This window comes from Lycorma delicatula, chromosome 8 (genome assembly GCF_047948215.1).
Source record: "Lycorma delicatula isolate Av1 chromosome 8, ASM4794821v1, whole genome shotgun sequence".
NCBI lineage: Eukaryota > Metazoa > Arthropoda > Insecta > Hemiptera > Fulgoridae > Lycorma > Lycorma delicatula.
In genome coordinates this window covers 17,703,968-17,719,712 of record NC_134462.1, presented here as the reverse complement: position 1 = coordinate 17,719,712, position 15,745 = coordinate 17,703,968, and the positions used below count along the sequence as shown (strand labels likewise).

Here is a 15,745-nt window from a genome sequence, read left to right as displayed (position 1 = left end):
TTCAATTTTATTATGTTGCAAGAGTATTTTTTTCAATTTTTTTTGTAACCATCGTAATGTATATCATAAAGTAATGTAAACAGTCTGTTGTGATTTCAAAAGTTGGAGGGAATTTCCAATCCTTCTTTTAAACCGTACTTATTGTAAATTGAAAGCTTGTAAACAATCGAATATTCTAAATGGCCGATGCATGTTTACGTTAGCTTGATGAATATTAGTATTTATTTTTGAAATATTACCCTAAAGGATCAGTTTATGTCAGTGAAATGCTAATTAAGTAATATTCATTTTTGCTGTACATAAAAGTACGTATAAAAACATTTAGGATTCACTTTTCTGAATTTGTGTAGTATTCTGCCGCTTTAACCCGGGATCACTCGCGTGTCTACAAATCATGTGGTTACTCGCCCGGTAGATTTTATTTAACATTGCTCTACACTTGAATAAAACTAGGTTTTTTCTCAAAACAAAATTTATAATGACAAATTTATTTTTGTTTAAAAAAATGATAAACTGGCTAAATCTTACTGTACTTATATTTTTAAATATAACTGAAATAGTAAACTAAAAAATTTATTAAATTTGAAAATTTAAAGAAAATTTCGAAATAACGTAAATGTGTTTGATAATTTTTGTATATAATTGAATGTTTGGTTCATTGACTGATTCAATATTCCAAATATTATGAATGTTCCATTTTTATTTTGTTCATTTTTTTTACGTAGTCATTACACTGGGAACAAGTCAAAACAGTCTTTGCATATAAGGGATGAACAGATGTCACATTGATACTGTGTTAATTGGTTTTTGCACATGGGGCAGTAGACAGCATGGCTTGCCATCTAGTCACTGAGGGTTTGGTAGCGGTGGTGGGAGAAGTTGTGCTACCCGTTGTATTTTTTGCTTGAGACTCGTATGAAGGTGATGACCGCCCTTCTCACGAGGTGTAGCTGTACTTGAGATTTTGCCAGCTGGATTAGGTAACTACATGTTGACATGGCTTGTATGTTTGATCTAAACATTGTCTGAGAGTTTATAGCACCATTGTTTAATATGGAGAACAAAGTTAGAGGCCATCGATTACTGATTCTAGAAACATCATACTCAGTTTTCAAGTGATCCACAACATCTGCATCCCCCTTTGTGGAGTTATAAAATGTTATAACTTCTGCTTTCAAGTCTCCTGAAATTACATCAATGCCGTCATCTTTATGCATTGTAAGTAGAACATTTTTGCCTTTCTTGGGGACATATGAAGTCAGAAGGTAAGTGTTGGGGTGTTTTTGAAATGTAAACATAGGTCAATCCATTTGAAGTGACCTAAGGGTGGTTGCTTGACCAACTCAATAAAAATTGAAACTTAACCACTTGTTTCTTGCATGTCTTAGGACCTTGAAACTAATTTTTTTTTATTTAAGCAGTTTACCTGTTGCTACCATTTTTGTTACCGGTGCGCACATCTATTTTTTTATTTGTGAGGGTTTTTGGAAAAAATAACCAAAAAAACTATTGGTCCCGTAAAGAAGAAACAAAAATCATATTTTCTCAAGGTAAAAGATTGATCTAGTGGTTTTATTTACACATCTCTCTTCATTCTTTGAGAAAATTACCAATAAAGTTGGAACATGAAAAACTGTGAAATTTCACTTCAGTTAATTTTTTCAAGAGGCAGGGGTGGCATACACAGTTAGAATTTTTTTTTAATATGTTAGTAGTTTTACCATATTAATGGTGATATACTTACCCCTAAATTTTTATGAAGCTTTGAAAAGTAATTTTTTTTTTTAAATTCAAATTTGATTTCAAATAACTTGGGCTGGTATTAAAAATCTCAGATTTGTACAACTTAGTGTTTTTGTAGATGTTTATGGCAAATAAATAAGTTACTTGTCAATTGTACTAATAAAGAAGTTATAACCTCTCAAAAACCATGAAAAACTTGTTAGAAGCGATACCATTTTGACTTTCTAAATAAGTGCTCCAAGGGGGTTTCTTGTCTTCTTGGGACTTCAATATCTTTATATCTATTACTGTAGTTGAAATAGACTTGTTTGAACCATTCAACTGCAGTGTTCAACAGCTGCTGAAAGTCATTTCCAGTTGTTAGGAAAATTCAGTTTCAACATGCTCATTTATGCTTGTTGTATAATTTAGCTTTGCAATTACAGATTGGTCAGTCTGACATTATTCAGTGATGTGTTCACATCTTTACTGAGTGCCAAATTTTGTGGAGTGTTTGGAAGTGTTTATTAAATAAATAAGTTTTACTTAATAATATTATATTAGCAAATTTTAAAATCAGTTAAATTTTTACATGATTTTCAAGTAATTTCACATAAAACAATGGAAGAACAATGTTCCATAGTTATGTGAATGTTATAAAACAGTGTATGGTACAGTGCCCAAAGAAGTCATTAAAATTTGTGAATTTAGTGATGAAAACCAACAACTTATTTTTTTACATTTTAATTCAGATGCCACTAGTGTTTGTAAATATCATGAAAAACGTTTTGTCAAAATTCAGTCATCTGTATGGACAGTTCTGTTGTGACCCTTTGAGAACTCATAAAAAACAGTTAAGAAAAAATTAAGACAAATAACATTAGAGCAAGCCCTTAAAGAACATATTTTTACAAATCTAAATTTAGTTCCTGGAAAGTCTCTTTGTGTTAACTCTTTCAAAAGTATTTTTTCTCAGCAGAGCAAAGAACTATATGAATGTGGAGATCAAGAGCAATACTTTGACCCACATCACAATATTGAACAATTGGATGCTGCTTCTAGCGTTTTGGGTGTATCACCTTCATTGAAATAGAAAAAAATAAGCATGGATCAAAGGCCATCAGCAGTAAAAATTAAAATAAATAAGGTATCAGAAAAATTAAAAAACAATCTTGAATTGTGTTTTGACTCAAAGTTTCTGAAAATGAAAATCCAGCTCAGTCTTCTTCACATGAATATCTTATTATCATCATATTCATGTGAAGAGAGTTCTCTCTGTTAAAAGAATGTATTCTTAGTTCTAAAGAAGGTTAGGTTAAAATTATCAGTTTACTGATTATAAAGGATTGTATTAGCATGCGTGTTGATGGTGTCAAAGTGCATAAGCAAAAGGCTCTTGTTCTGATAAATTTAAATAAATTGTATGTCTCCTTCAAAAGTGAAAACCCTGAGGAAAAAATTGGGAGATGAAACAAAGTTCTCTGAATTCCATCAAAAAAACTAATTCAAATTGTACAAATAGTGCCTCTTGAAAAAAATTACCAAAATTGAAATTTCGCCATTTTTCATATTCAACTTTATGGTAATTTTCTCATAGAAAGAAGACTATGTCTATCTCTAATACTAGATTCGTTTAAATGTAAACAAATATTTTTATGAAAGTGTGGGCAACATGTATTGATATTTGTGTATTCAACTACAAACTCTACTAAATTATTGAGCATTTTAACTAGGTATGATAATTTGCTCAATAATTTCACTTATGATCAATGTATATACTAACTTTTTTCTGCAGGTTGTGAAAAATGCCCAGAAACCAATACAAGATGATGTGGAAGAAAAAGGTAGTGAGAGTGAAAATGAAGAGGACGATTCTTCTGAAGAGTCATTGAAGAAAAAAACTAGTAACAAGGTTAAATTTTGGATATAACATATTTTGTAAAAGATAATTAATTTATTAAAAAAAAAAAAAAAGAGCAGATTTTAAACATGGGTATAATTTTATATTTTCAAAATATGTCTTACTGTAATTTTCTTTGATATATGAAATAAACTGGTGATTGTGGGGTTTTAACTACTTATATGAGGTTCGGCTGATGAATTTAATACATACATGCATAGCATAGAAATTAAAAGAGATATTGGAATGAAATAAAAAATGAATAAAAGTACATCACCTTAGCTACAAAATGCAGTATTTGTTTTTCAACATAATTGCCATTTACATTGGTACACTCTTCCTGTTTGACAAGTTTTTGCATTCCGTCACTGAAAAATTCTGGTGGTCTTTCTCGGATCCAAGTGGCCACAGCTTCCTTCACCGCATCATTGGTGGTGTAATGTTTACTTTTGAGATCCCTCTTGAGGTGAGGGAAGAAGTGGAAGTTGACGGAGCCAAATCTGGTGAGTATGGCGGATGTGGAATAGGTTCAAACTTCAGCTTGCGGAGAGCCATTAGAGAGTTTACACGGTACCCATCATGCACAGATTTTACAGTAACCCTACTGCTTGATAATATGGCCTACTCATTTTTTAGATTTGCCTAACTGAATAGCAATGTGTGGCTGGGTGATTCGCCCGTCACTTTGAAACACCTGTCAATTGTCCACGTGTTTTCGATGTTTCTCGTCATTCACAGAAACTGGTAGTCAGCTGCAAGGTGCATGGTCAGGTGTCACTTTACCAGTTTCACATTTGCGAAATTTCAACATCCAGCTATTCACAGTACTCCTTTCAACAGTTTCACTACCGTAAACTGCTTTTAAATGATGAAAAATATTCATAGGATTCACATTTTTTGATTTTAAAAATTTGATTACTGCATGCTGTTCTAACCGTGTTGACATATTGTCCATACTCAACTCCATTTTAACTGCTACTGAAAACAAACCAGTAAACTGATTTCAACGCGTTATCACAGATTTGTAGAGGGGGAATTTAGCTATCATGTGCTGCTACGCCCAACTCAATACTATCTTTTGTCTCCGTGTAGCATGCTAATTTGTAAAATTTATCAGCCAAGCCTCGTAATTACGGTTAATGGTCAATTTGTGACAGCAGATAAATGTTAGTGCTGATTAAATTTTTAGAATAATCTTTTTTTTTTAATTTTATTATGCAGTTTATTAGGTTTTCTCAACTGTAATTTGGTGTTGCAGTTAGTACAGATTGGTACATGAAATTCAGTATTAAAACTAACAATTCTTATCTAATCTTAGTGTTTTGACTGTCTCATATTAAGTTATTTACCATTTTATTGAAAAGCAATTCCTAGTATTTTTTTTAAATTATGTTTTTATTATAATTTTAAGGAACATCATATTTTTTAAAATCAGGATTTGAGAAAAATGTTGCATTATGATTTTGAACATAAGCTATTCTTATATGCAGATTCAGGATTTAAGGAAAGAATCAGAAGCAGGAGTAAATGTGATTCATGAAGTCATCCATTTTTACTTTCCTAATTACAGCTTTATTGCTGGTTGCAGTAGCAGCAGCAGCAGCACAGCTATAAAGGGAAAGCATGGTGATCAAATATAATTTTGGGTATCAGGGTTTTTGTAATAAAAAAAAATGTTTGGCAATTTCTGGAAGATGTGTACTAATGTTCATACATAATAGGATGGTTATTCAATAATTTAACAGACAAACATTTTTAGTGAAGGAAATGTTTAACGCAGGCAATTGAAACATTTGTAAGTATTAGTTGGCAACTTTGTGAAGAATTTTAGTCAGTTGGATTAATATTTACGTAAACATAACTAATATCTTAGTTTGATGCTGCTCGAAGAAAGTACTTTTGAAGAACAGTGTTTTGTGATCCAATTTTTACTTTTGGAAAGTGTTCAACTGTCAGAAATATTCTCTCTGATGAAAAAGCAATATGGCAGTAGTTGCATTAACTTTGCGAGTTTTTACACATGGGTGGAAAAGTTTAAAAGTGACTGATGAGAACTGCTCCAAGCATGATAACAGTGTTGACATGGACATTAGATTCTCATATTAATTCACTTATCCAAGGAGACAACTACATATACAGTGAACAAATTGCTGAAAAATGTCAAGTAAGCATTGGCACAACTCATTCCATCATTCAAAAGAAACTGAACTGCTGTAAGACTTGTGGTAGGTGGGTTCGCAGTGAGCTTACCATTCATCACAAAGCCGAGAGATTTCACATTTTCATTGAACCCTAAAATCGTTTCAATAATGAAGGTGACACATTTTTGGACAGGATTTTAAGCTGTGATGAAACTTGGATACATCATTTTGCGCTTGAATCCAAATGTCAAAGCATGCAGTGGAAAAATTCTGTATTGCCTGTCCATAAGAAATTCAAAACCCAACCATCAGCTGGTAAGGTCATGTTAACCACCTTTTTCGAGTGCCAGTGGTCTGATTTCCTGTGGTTACTTGGAGGAGGAATGGATTATCAACAGCCATGATTGAGAACAAAGTCAAGCCTGTGTTAAAGAGGAAATGTCCGGGATGGCAGAGGAAAGGTGTGCTTCTTCTTCAAGACAATGCTTGACCTCATATGGCACAACTGATGCTGGAAACTATTGGCAAAGAGGGTTGGGAGCTCCTAACCTCATCCTCCTTACAGCTCTGAGCTTGCTCCTTCGGATTTTTATCTGATTGGTATGATAAAAGAAGTTTTACGTGGAATCAAGTCAACGACAACGAAGAGGTTAGCTGGCATTTCTCCCACCACCACCCCATTCGGTCGCCCTAGAGCATAGACCAAATGTTCCGTGCCAAAAAACGGCTACTGTGCCTCTAAAAAACAGTATAGTGACCTCGATCCTATCTGCTCCTAATGAGCTACCTAACTTGCGTGAGCTAATTAAGCAGAGTGCTGTACAGCACCCGCTTAAGTGTCCCAGTCGCTCACTTGTCAACAATAAAACTAAATCGGGGAGGCGCACCCCTTATTACAATTAAAACTATTGAAGTTCGTATATCTAAAAGGCAGCAATTTAGGCTGCCACGCCTCGGTCGCTGTATGCCAGCTAGTACCTGTCCACCATTTAACAGCGCTACAACAGAGCTTAGGAGTCATTATTACATTACACAACCCTTAAAATTAACGATGACGGTTGAACATAGCAACCTCATCGAGGAAATCCCACACGATCCGACAATACGGCTCTCGCCACATTGACTCGCCGTTTGTGAGCGGCCAAGTTTCCCCCCGACCTCTAAGTTCCAGGGTGGCTCGATCTCTGGCCCCCCCAAGGGCAGGGCAGTCGAACATCATATGCACGTTCGACTGGACCTCCCCGCAGACACAACTCATCAGCCACCAGGCGAAACCGAAACAGATATTTGTTCAGGTTTACATGGTTGGTGAGCATCCGGGCACCCGACGCCCTTAAAAACGAAGTCGAGGGATACCATCCCCCCAGATCCGGTATAAAACTATACAAGGATCTTCCCTTAGTCGTGGTGTGTCATTCAAGCTGCCATGTCTCCATCGCGAGGCTCCATAGCCTCTTCCGCAGACGGGAGATGGGCAACTGTACGAAATTTTGTTCCGGTGCATTGTGATATCCGTTCCGCTCCGGTTCTGGCCGGCTCGAAACCGCATCCCAAATGCCTCGGCCTCCCGACCTCTTCGCAACTTCCACATGACTGCTCGAACTTTCACCACTAAATCGATTGGGAGAGCATTTCCCAATACAGTAGTAGCCTCGTAGGAGGTTGTTTTAAATACACCAGTGCATACTATCATCGCTCTGCGCTGGGCACTCCTTAAATTTTGAAGCAGTGCTCTATTTCTTTCCAAACTGGCGCCGCGTATGCGATCATACTTTCGAAAACGCCTCGGTACACCAAGTACATTTGGCGGCCCGACAGCCCGTAATCCTTCCGAGCAATCCTAAGCTTGTGCATCACAGAGACAGCATCCGCCGCAACTTTCTTAATATGGTTACTAAAAAGCAACTTATCATCAAATAAAACACCTAGGTACTTATGAACCTTCACTTGGCCGATTACACAGCCTTTATATTTAATATGGGGGTTTCGACTGCATGATAATTTGTCTGCACCCTTCAGAAGCATAAACTTCGTCTTGGCACAGAAATCTTTAAATTTTGAATGTCCATCCAGCCCTCGGCGGTTGACAAAGCCGCCTGCGCTCTACTTTCTAGCTGCGGTCGTGAATTGTCACGAACTAAAAAAAGGAGACGGTCATCGGCGAAAGCCTGGGCTGCGATCCCCTTCTGGGAATGTCAACCCCAGAAATCCGTCAAACACCAGGTTCCACAGCAGGGGGCCGAGAACGGAACCCTGCGGGCTTCCCCTGGTGACGGACTTTTCCACAACTAGGTGCGCATCTTTAAACAGAGCCGTACGGTTAGACAAATAGTCTCTTACCACCGCTTGCAGGGCTTCGGGAACATTGCGGCGTTCCAAAGCATAGAGGACAGAACTCCAACACAAGGAAGGAAATGCTGCCTCTATACCAATAAAAATAGCCAAAATATATTTGCAGTCTGCGCTTTCCACCTCGCCAAGAGCATTTAAGATGCAATACTCGGTGCCAACCCCTTTAATGAAACCATATTGGCCTCGATTTAGAAAACAGCTCATATCGATGCTTTCCTCGAGCCGTTCCACAACCAGCCTTTCAAGCAACTTGCCGAGAACCGGCAAGAGGCTGATGGGTCGATAACTGTTGACCTCACCAGGATCCTTTCCAGGTTTCAGGAGTACCCTCACCAAGGCCACCTTCCAGCAAACCGGAAAGCAGCCCCAGCTTAGGCATCCCGTGAACAGTCTGCCAAGTGGCTCCCTTATGACAGGCAATAGATGGTGAAAAATATCCGGGTTAAGTTGGTCAATCCCCGGTGCCTTCTTCAATGCCATTTGAGAAACCACTCGGTCTATATCTTCGGGTTCCACGGTCCGAACGTCAGGGAATGGTGTTTCACCCGCCCTAACGCCGATTTCCGCTTCACCCTCCGGAGCATCTGGAAACAGAGTATCCAGGAACGCCCGGTAAGTCGCAGTGTGGTCACGACCACCTAACCCGCACCGGACATTGGACAACACGTGCAATGGCTTTGGCCCGTAACACGTCTTTGCGACCTGCCAAGGATCGCGCTGCAACTCGCGCATGGAGTCTTTCCAAAACTTAAGTTTGGCTTCTTTGATGGCGTGAACATATTCATTACGGGCACGCCGGTAGATCCGAAGACGCTCAGCGCGCACGTTGTTGACGATGGTCCCCGTTAGGGTGCAGCGCTGGTACCTTATCCGCGCGGATCTCACTCTTGACGCGCAGCACACTAAGGTCAGAGGACCACCATTTCTTGCCGGGCCTCCGTCTGCGTTCCACAGACGACCCCCGGAAAATGGGGTCATGACTGCTCCAGGCACGCTCAGATCAGCGGACTGATTGTCTATGACGGGTCCGTCCATTGGCCTAGGCCGCCGTAGGACCTCGTCACAGCCAGTCTTGATGGCCTGGCCGATTAGCTCCGCCATAAAGTCCACCTCCTCCCTACACTGCATGCGCCACTGCAATTCTTGTAAGGCAACATCGCACACACCCCGCAGCCTGTGTCAAAGAGGTAAAGAATTCTTCGCTGAGGGGATAAGAAGACTCATAAAAAGATGGGACAAGCACATAAAAGTTGGTGGGATTACTTGGAAAAGTAGACAAAAAAATTGTGTTTTTTTATTTAATTAACCATTTTTACTGTAAAGCTGTTTGTCTGTTTAATTATTAGTGACCCTCTTACACTTTTTTGGATTATATCTATAGATTGGTTCAAAAAATTTCTACATAATTGGCATTGATGGTATTAAATTTTGTACAAAATTCAAAAAGTGAAAGTGTAATTTTGTCATTTTTAATTTTTGCCTGTATATATATATATATATATATATTTATTGTGTTTAGAAAATTGAGCTTTGGTATGAAAGTAATTATTAAGTTATTTAGAATTAAAAAACATTTTTGGTTATGTCAATTAGATTTGGAGTGCGGGATATTCAGCATTTGCATCAACAGATTTCTGCCCCATATCTTGAAAGTCTTGACCAAAAATGTTGATATTTGGTTATATGTAGCCCAGATTTGGTCTGATTTTCATTCTCATCATACAAGGGACATCATAGTCACTATTTTTATTTGCATAACATTGTAGCAATACAGGCTGACTTATCTAAATGAAATTACGCCAATAAATAAACTTCTAAGATCCAAAAAACAAGTGGCTGAATAGGACTTGTTCTTAAAATATCAACTTTTTACTTAAATTTTTAAGATTGATAAGCCAACTGCATCTTATACTAATGTAGATAACATGAGAAGATCATAAAAGATGGTCCTTCAGACCCTAATTAAAAATTTAATTTTTTTTTTATAATTCTGATATTTCATCTGTTTTTCACGTTGTGACTTATTACAAATGTTATATGAGGTGATGTTATATTTGAGGATCAAATGGGACCCAAATTTTTTTTACTTTTTTTTAAAATTGTACTTTAAATGTGGTACAATTTTTGGGATAGAAATGTCATATTGTCAGTCGTTAGGGTCAACTGGGACTCTAAATCATTTACTAAGAATTTTGATATGCTTTACTTCTTTGTATGAAGTAAAGTTAGTATTGTGCAAAAAATTTCGGTCTTCAGATTTCATCTCCTTTTTTCCTTTTTTTAACCTCTTTTTACTTCCTTTTACAAAGTAAAGTAAGCATTGTGATTGTGAAACATTTCAGTATTAACATTTCAATGGAAATATCCATTTTGACCATTCGTGAATCCATTTTGACTAGCTTAGGCATGACATCTGTACGTATGTACAAGCATATGTATCTTGCATAGCTCAAAAACGATTAGTTGTAGGTTGTCGAAATTTTGGATTTAGTACTGTTGTAACCTCTAGTTGTACACCTCCCTTTTTGATTGCAGTCAAATTTTTAATTAATGAAATATTTGGATTTTAAAGAGAAGGAAGACACATTGGTTCGAATCAGAATTTTATCTCCTTTTGTTTTTGATTTTTTTTTTTTTAATTGTAATATATTGATTTATTATTATTAAGCTCTTAATTGTAAAAAAGAATTTTACAGAAATAGTAATTCGGTAATAACTAAAAAAATATGCAAAAATATCAGTAGTTAATGAAATAAAATTTTTTGTACTTTTCATTTAAAAGAAATCTGTATATGTAATTTAATAGACATTATTTCATTTTTGTGTATATGTAACAGATTTGGTGAAACATCTGATTATTTAATAATATTAATTGCAAATTATAATTTAGAATCAAAATATTTTTGGATTTTGTAGTTTAATTTTATTTTATTATTTTGAAATTTCTGTTAAATTTTATCTACGTTGAAGTTAACTACACAGTGACTTAAAAATAGACTTCCACAAGAACAATATACACTGAGGCATACATTCCCTATCTTTAATAAATGGCAAAAAATTGTTATCTTTTAGTTCATTACTCCTCTGGTATTGTCGGACAGTATTCTCCTTTGTAGTTGATAATCATTTTGTTTATTTGTTTTTTGTTGCCAATCATTTAATTGCTCTTTGGTTTGATATAATTCTTCTGATCTTAATTTGTGTACACATTCTCTAGTTTTCAAATTTTCTCTTAATATTCATCATCCTTTCTTAATCTTTTCCTTGGTCTTAATGTTTTCTTCCTCTTTATATTTCATCTTTTCTTAATTTTTTTTATTCTTCCCTTGTTCTTAACATTTTCTCCTCTTCATATTCATTTTCTTGTCGTTTTTTTTTGAGATATATTTTTTCATGTTATTTTTCTTTTCCTGTGTGATTGTTTATTTTTCATTTTTGATTATTCACCAAATAATCAAATAATAAAAATTAATATTTTGTACCATAAGGTCGAAATTAACTTTTATCTACGGCACACCAGAAATTTGCAATTTTTGTTAATCAGCAACTCAAGAGGATACAAATAATACTAATCTAGTATTACGAAAATAAAGGGACTTATTTTATCCTAATATTTCATGTAAGATGTTGATGAATTAATAATTGGATAAATATTTGATGTTAATAAAAACTAATATTTCAGCAATTGTGTAACTCCACTTTATTAAAGAATTAGAGGATCAAAACTCATTTTCAAATAAAATAACTTTAAATGAAGTGCAGCGAAAAAAGTGTATATGTAATTTAATAGTGGTATAAGGAAGTCTTGTGGTGTCCGCATCAGATTTTTTTTATAATTACATTTTTACTAATTACATAACTAAGACAAATTTCTAAAAATCGTATGGAATATTTGTCAAGGACAAAACCAGGATACTTATACAGCCCTTTGTCAGCTTTTTATTTATGCAACCCACTTTAATCACCTTATGGTGTGTACTAGTGAAGGTTATTAGTGTTTTATCTAGTTAGTTTGGTGATTATGATTTATGATTTTTCAGATGGAAATTATTTTTGTAAAATTTCATTTTTGTTTTATGAGGGTGAATCAAATTTAAACTGTAATTTTGCTATTCTGAGCTGGATGGCAGAGTTTAGGGTTAATGTTCTGTGTGTTAGAGAGGGGGAATCAGTGTGGTGCCCTATTCTGTTGTCAGTACAGCTGTGAGTGAGCAAGAGGTTCCATCGTATGGTGCACAATGTATAATCATAGCTTTTAACTAATGAAGGCATTAAACCCATGGAAATTTTATCATGTTTAAAGGTACAGCTTGGGAATGCTACACTGTCAAGTATGTATTGTATATGAGGGCCAGGCAATTTAAGGGCGGGCAAGAAAGTTTTAGAAAACGAAAGTCATGATCGACACTCAAGGTCAAGTCTTACAGCTGACAAACATCTGTGCCATTCAAGAGCTTATCAAAGGTGATAAGCTGGTTGAAGAAATTGCGTCAGAAGCGGCTATCAGCTGTGGGAATGCTCAATCCATTATCACTAATTATCTTGGTTTTAGAAAAATCTTGCTTGATAGGTTCTGAGGTTGTTGACTGAAAATCAAAAACAGGTCAGGTTGGAGATCTGTGAGAGCCTTCTGAATCTATTTTGACAAGAAGGGGGTGATTTTTTTGCGGTGCATCGTCACATGTGATGAGACATGGATCATCATTATGTCCTGGAATCAAAAATGGCGAAGGAAGTATGAGGGCTGCCCAGTGAAGGCCAAAACCCATCAGTTAGCCGGAAAAATTCTTGCAGTGATTTTTTTTTTTTATTCAGGGGAGTTTTACTGATTTTCTCCACAATCAATGAATGCTGATTGCAGCTTTTACCAACTGCTACAGTTAGCCAAAGCCGCCAACTGAAACAAAAGATGAATGGGGTATGACCATCAGAAATGTCATCTATCTCCATGATGCCAGGTCACTCACTGCAATTTTGACAAGGGAAAATTGGAAAAATGCAGGTAAATCCTCGTTCACCCTCCCTACAGTCCAGAGTTGTCCCCTTGTGACTATTTTTTTGTTTGCACCTTTGAAAGAATCGCTTGAAGGGGAATGATTCGCAAACTTTGAGACAGGCATGTGCAACTGGTTGATGACTCGTCTTCAAACTTTTTATGAACAAGGAATATTCAAGCTTTCAAATTGTTGGCAAAATGTGTGTAGATCGTGCAGGAGACTATATTGAGAAATGATGAAGGTATGAATTGTGTATATTATTAATCAACAAATTAAAAAAAAATATATAAAATAAATTAAATATTTGATTCACCCTCTTATCCTTGCTTTAGAGAAAATTGTTTTTTGTCATTTTTTAAATGCTAAATTTAAACTTATAGTATATATATACTCAGGAAATGATAACAACTATAAAAAATATCAGAGTAGTTATTTATAAGAATGAACTGCTGGAATTTATTTTTCCAGATATTTAGTAAATATTTTCAATCATGTTGAATAAAATCTGTTTGTTGAAATAAATTAAAAATAACCTGTCTTAAAAATCAAAGAATTATGAGTTTCTTGTTAGTATACTTTGTGCCAGTTAAACGAGACTGTTACTACCGCAAAAAAATAATAAATGGCAAATTACAGTTATGTATTTTTTTTAAATTAAACCTTTTTGATGTTCATACACTGTTTACATCTTTGGTATACAGGTTATGGACATACTTCACAAATTTATAATTGCTTTCAATTGTTTGATCTCTGCAGACTAAATGATCTGTATACAGAATGGGAAGGTGTACTATTATGTAGCACCAACGTTTGTTTTCATAAGTTTCATGTCTTGCTTAATTCAGTTTGGTTTCATAGCATCTTTCTATCTCCTCATGGAAATTTTTTGTGATCATAGTTGCTTGAACAAATTCATGATGAAAAATTCCTTTGATATTAAAAAAGACAATCAATGTGGTTTTTACTTGTGACAATCTCAAGTTCATTTTGTTTTAGAATCATTCTATAATGATTCTATCAAAACTTAAGTTAAATGATTGCCAGCATGTATCATCAGATTGATTTAACAATTGATTCGCTTGTCTCAATTTTTAAACCTCAGTAAATTCAGTTCAAAATGGTAATAAATTTTCAGTTGCCCAGGTATTCTTTCCAAGTTATTAATATGGATTCTTATTACTACAAAATAAGTCTTATCGCAAGTACAGTATTTTTTATTTTTATGTCAATCTCTGCTATGTGAGTGGTGATAGGTCGATCATAAAGAATCATTTATTGATTTGCATCCTTCCTAAAAACTATGTAAACATGGGTGTGTTTCATACACATGTTCTTTATTAATTAATACTCTAATTTCTCTGTATATATACTTATTTAAATGTATATATACTTTTATAGTAAGAAGTGGGTTGGAGAAAAAATTTCTTTGTAACTAATGGGAAAACAAAACGTTTTTTATACACAGTATGTCTGAAAAGTTTCCAAACTAAATCAAATAAAAATACAGATTTAAAGATAATGAATTTTCTTCACATCAGCCCTATACATAAAACCCTTCTCTATTTATACACTTGTTTCAGCACCAGTAGAGCCTGGAGAAATCACTTTGTGGGATCGCTTTCAACTGCTTGGTGGAAGCCTTTTGGATGGCTGGAATGTTGTCAAAAAAGTGGCCTTTTGTCTTCAATTTGAGTTTTGAGAACAGAAAATGGTCTGCTGGAGCCAAGTCGGGTGGGATAAGAAGGTGATTTGATTTGTGGCATAATAACATGTTAAAACTGTTGCAATTGTGCCGAGGTGGAGTCGAAGAATGCAGTCATTGTTTTCATTCTTGATTTTTACTGCCTGACTTTCACCAGTCTATGTGCTCCAGGACTCAACCAAGCAGCGGATTGATGCTTTGTGGATCATACATGAAGCACCAACTTTCATCCGCAGTTACAATTGTTTGCATAAAATTCGGATCGAAGTCTGGAGCGCAAGAAATACGCTCCTGTTTTTGTTCTTTGGTCAAGAAGTGTGGAATGAAACAAGAGCACACCTTTTGGCAGTTCAGTTTTTTTGTTAGAATTGTACATACTTCATCTTTACCAATGTTTAGCTCTTCTGCTACGGCTCGAAGGGTAAGATATGAGGTTGTTCAAGCAGGAGTGTGTGCAGTTTTGCAACGTTTTCATCATTAACAACTGTTGAAGGCCTTCCACTTCATTTGTCGTCATCCAGTGACTACTTTCTTTAAACCGCTTCCACTGTGTGTATGTTGTAGTATGAGATGCAGCTTATCACCTAATGCTTGCTGTATCATAGAATAAGTTTCAACGAAAAATTTTTTAAGGCAAACAAAATTTTATCACGCTTCTCTGTTCCATGTTGTGAGCTCACACAACTTATGCAGCCAAATATAACTTGAGACTGGAGTGATGAAACATGATGAAATTTTGTACACACATGTCAGACATTGTACTATATAGTACAATGTCTGACATGTGTGTACAAAATTCAATACAAGTAGGCACTACTTGTATCAACTACAGAAATTTAGTTTGGGAACTTTTCAGAGCTACTGTGTATTCTAAATGAAATTTATTAATCCAGAAATATGCTCTTTGGTTGATCACATTTTGCTCTTTTTA

At 35.3% G+C, this 15,745-nt stretch overlaps 1 protein-coding gene across 2 annotated transcripts in view; it reads left to right on the top strand.

Annotated features, from left to right (window-relative positions):
- Nucleotides 1–15,745, top strand: part of LOC142329329 (uncharacterized) — a 63,317-nt gene that overhangs the window by 469 nt on the left and 47,103 nt on the right. For both annotated transcript variants that reach the window (XR_012757468.1, XM_075373814.1), the window contains exon 2: nt 3,518–3,634. Coding sequence is in view for 1 of the 2 variants with exons in the window: in XM_075373814.1 (XP_075229929.1) it covers nt 3,518–3,634 (117 nt within the window). In the remaining variant the exon portion in view is untranslated. The remainder of the gene's footprint in view (nt 1–3,517; nt 3,635–15,745) is intronic.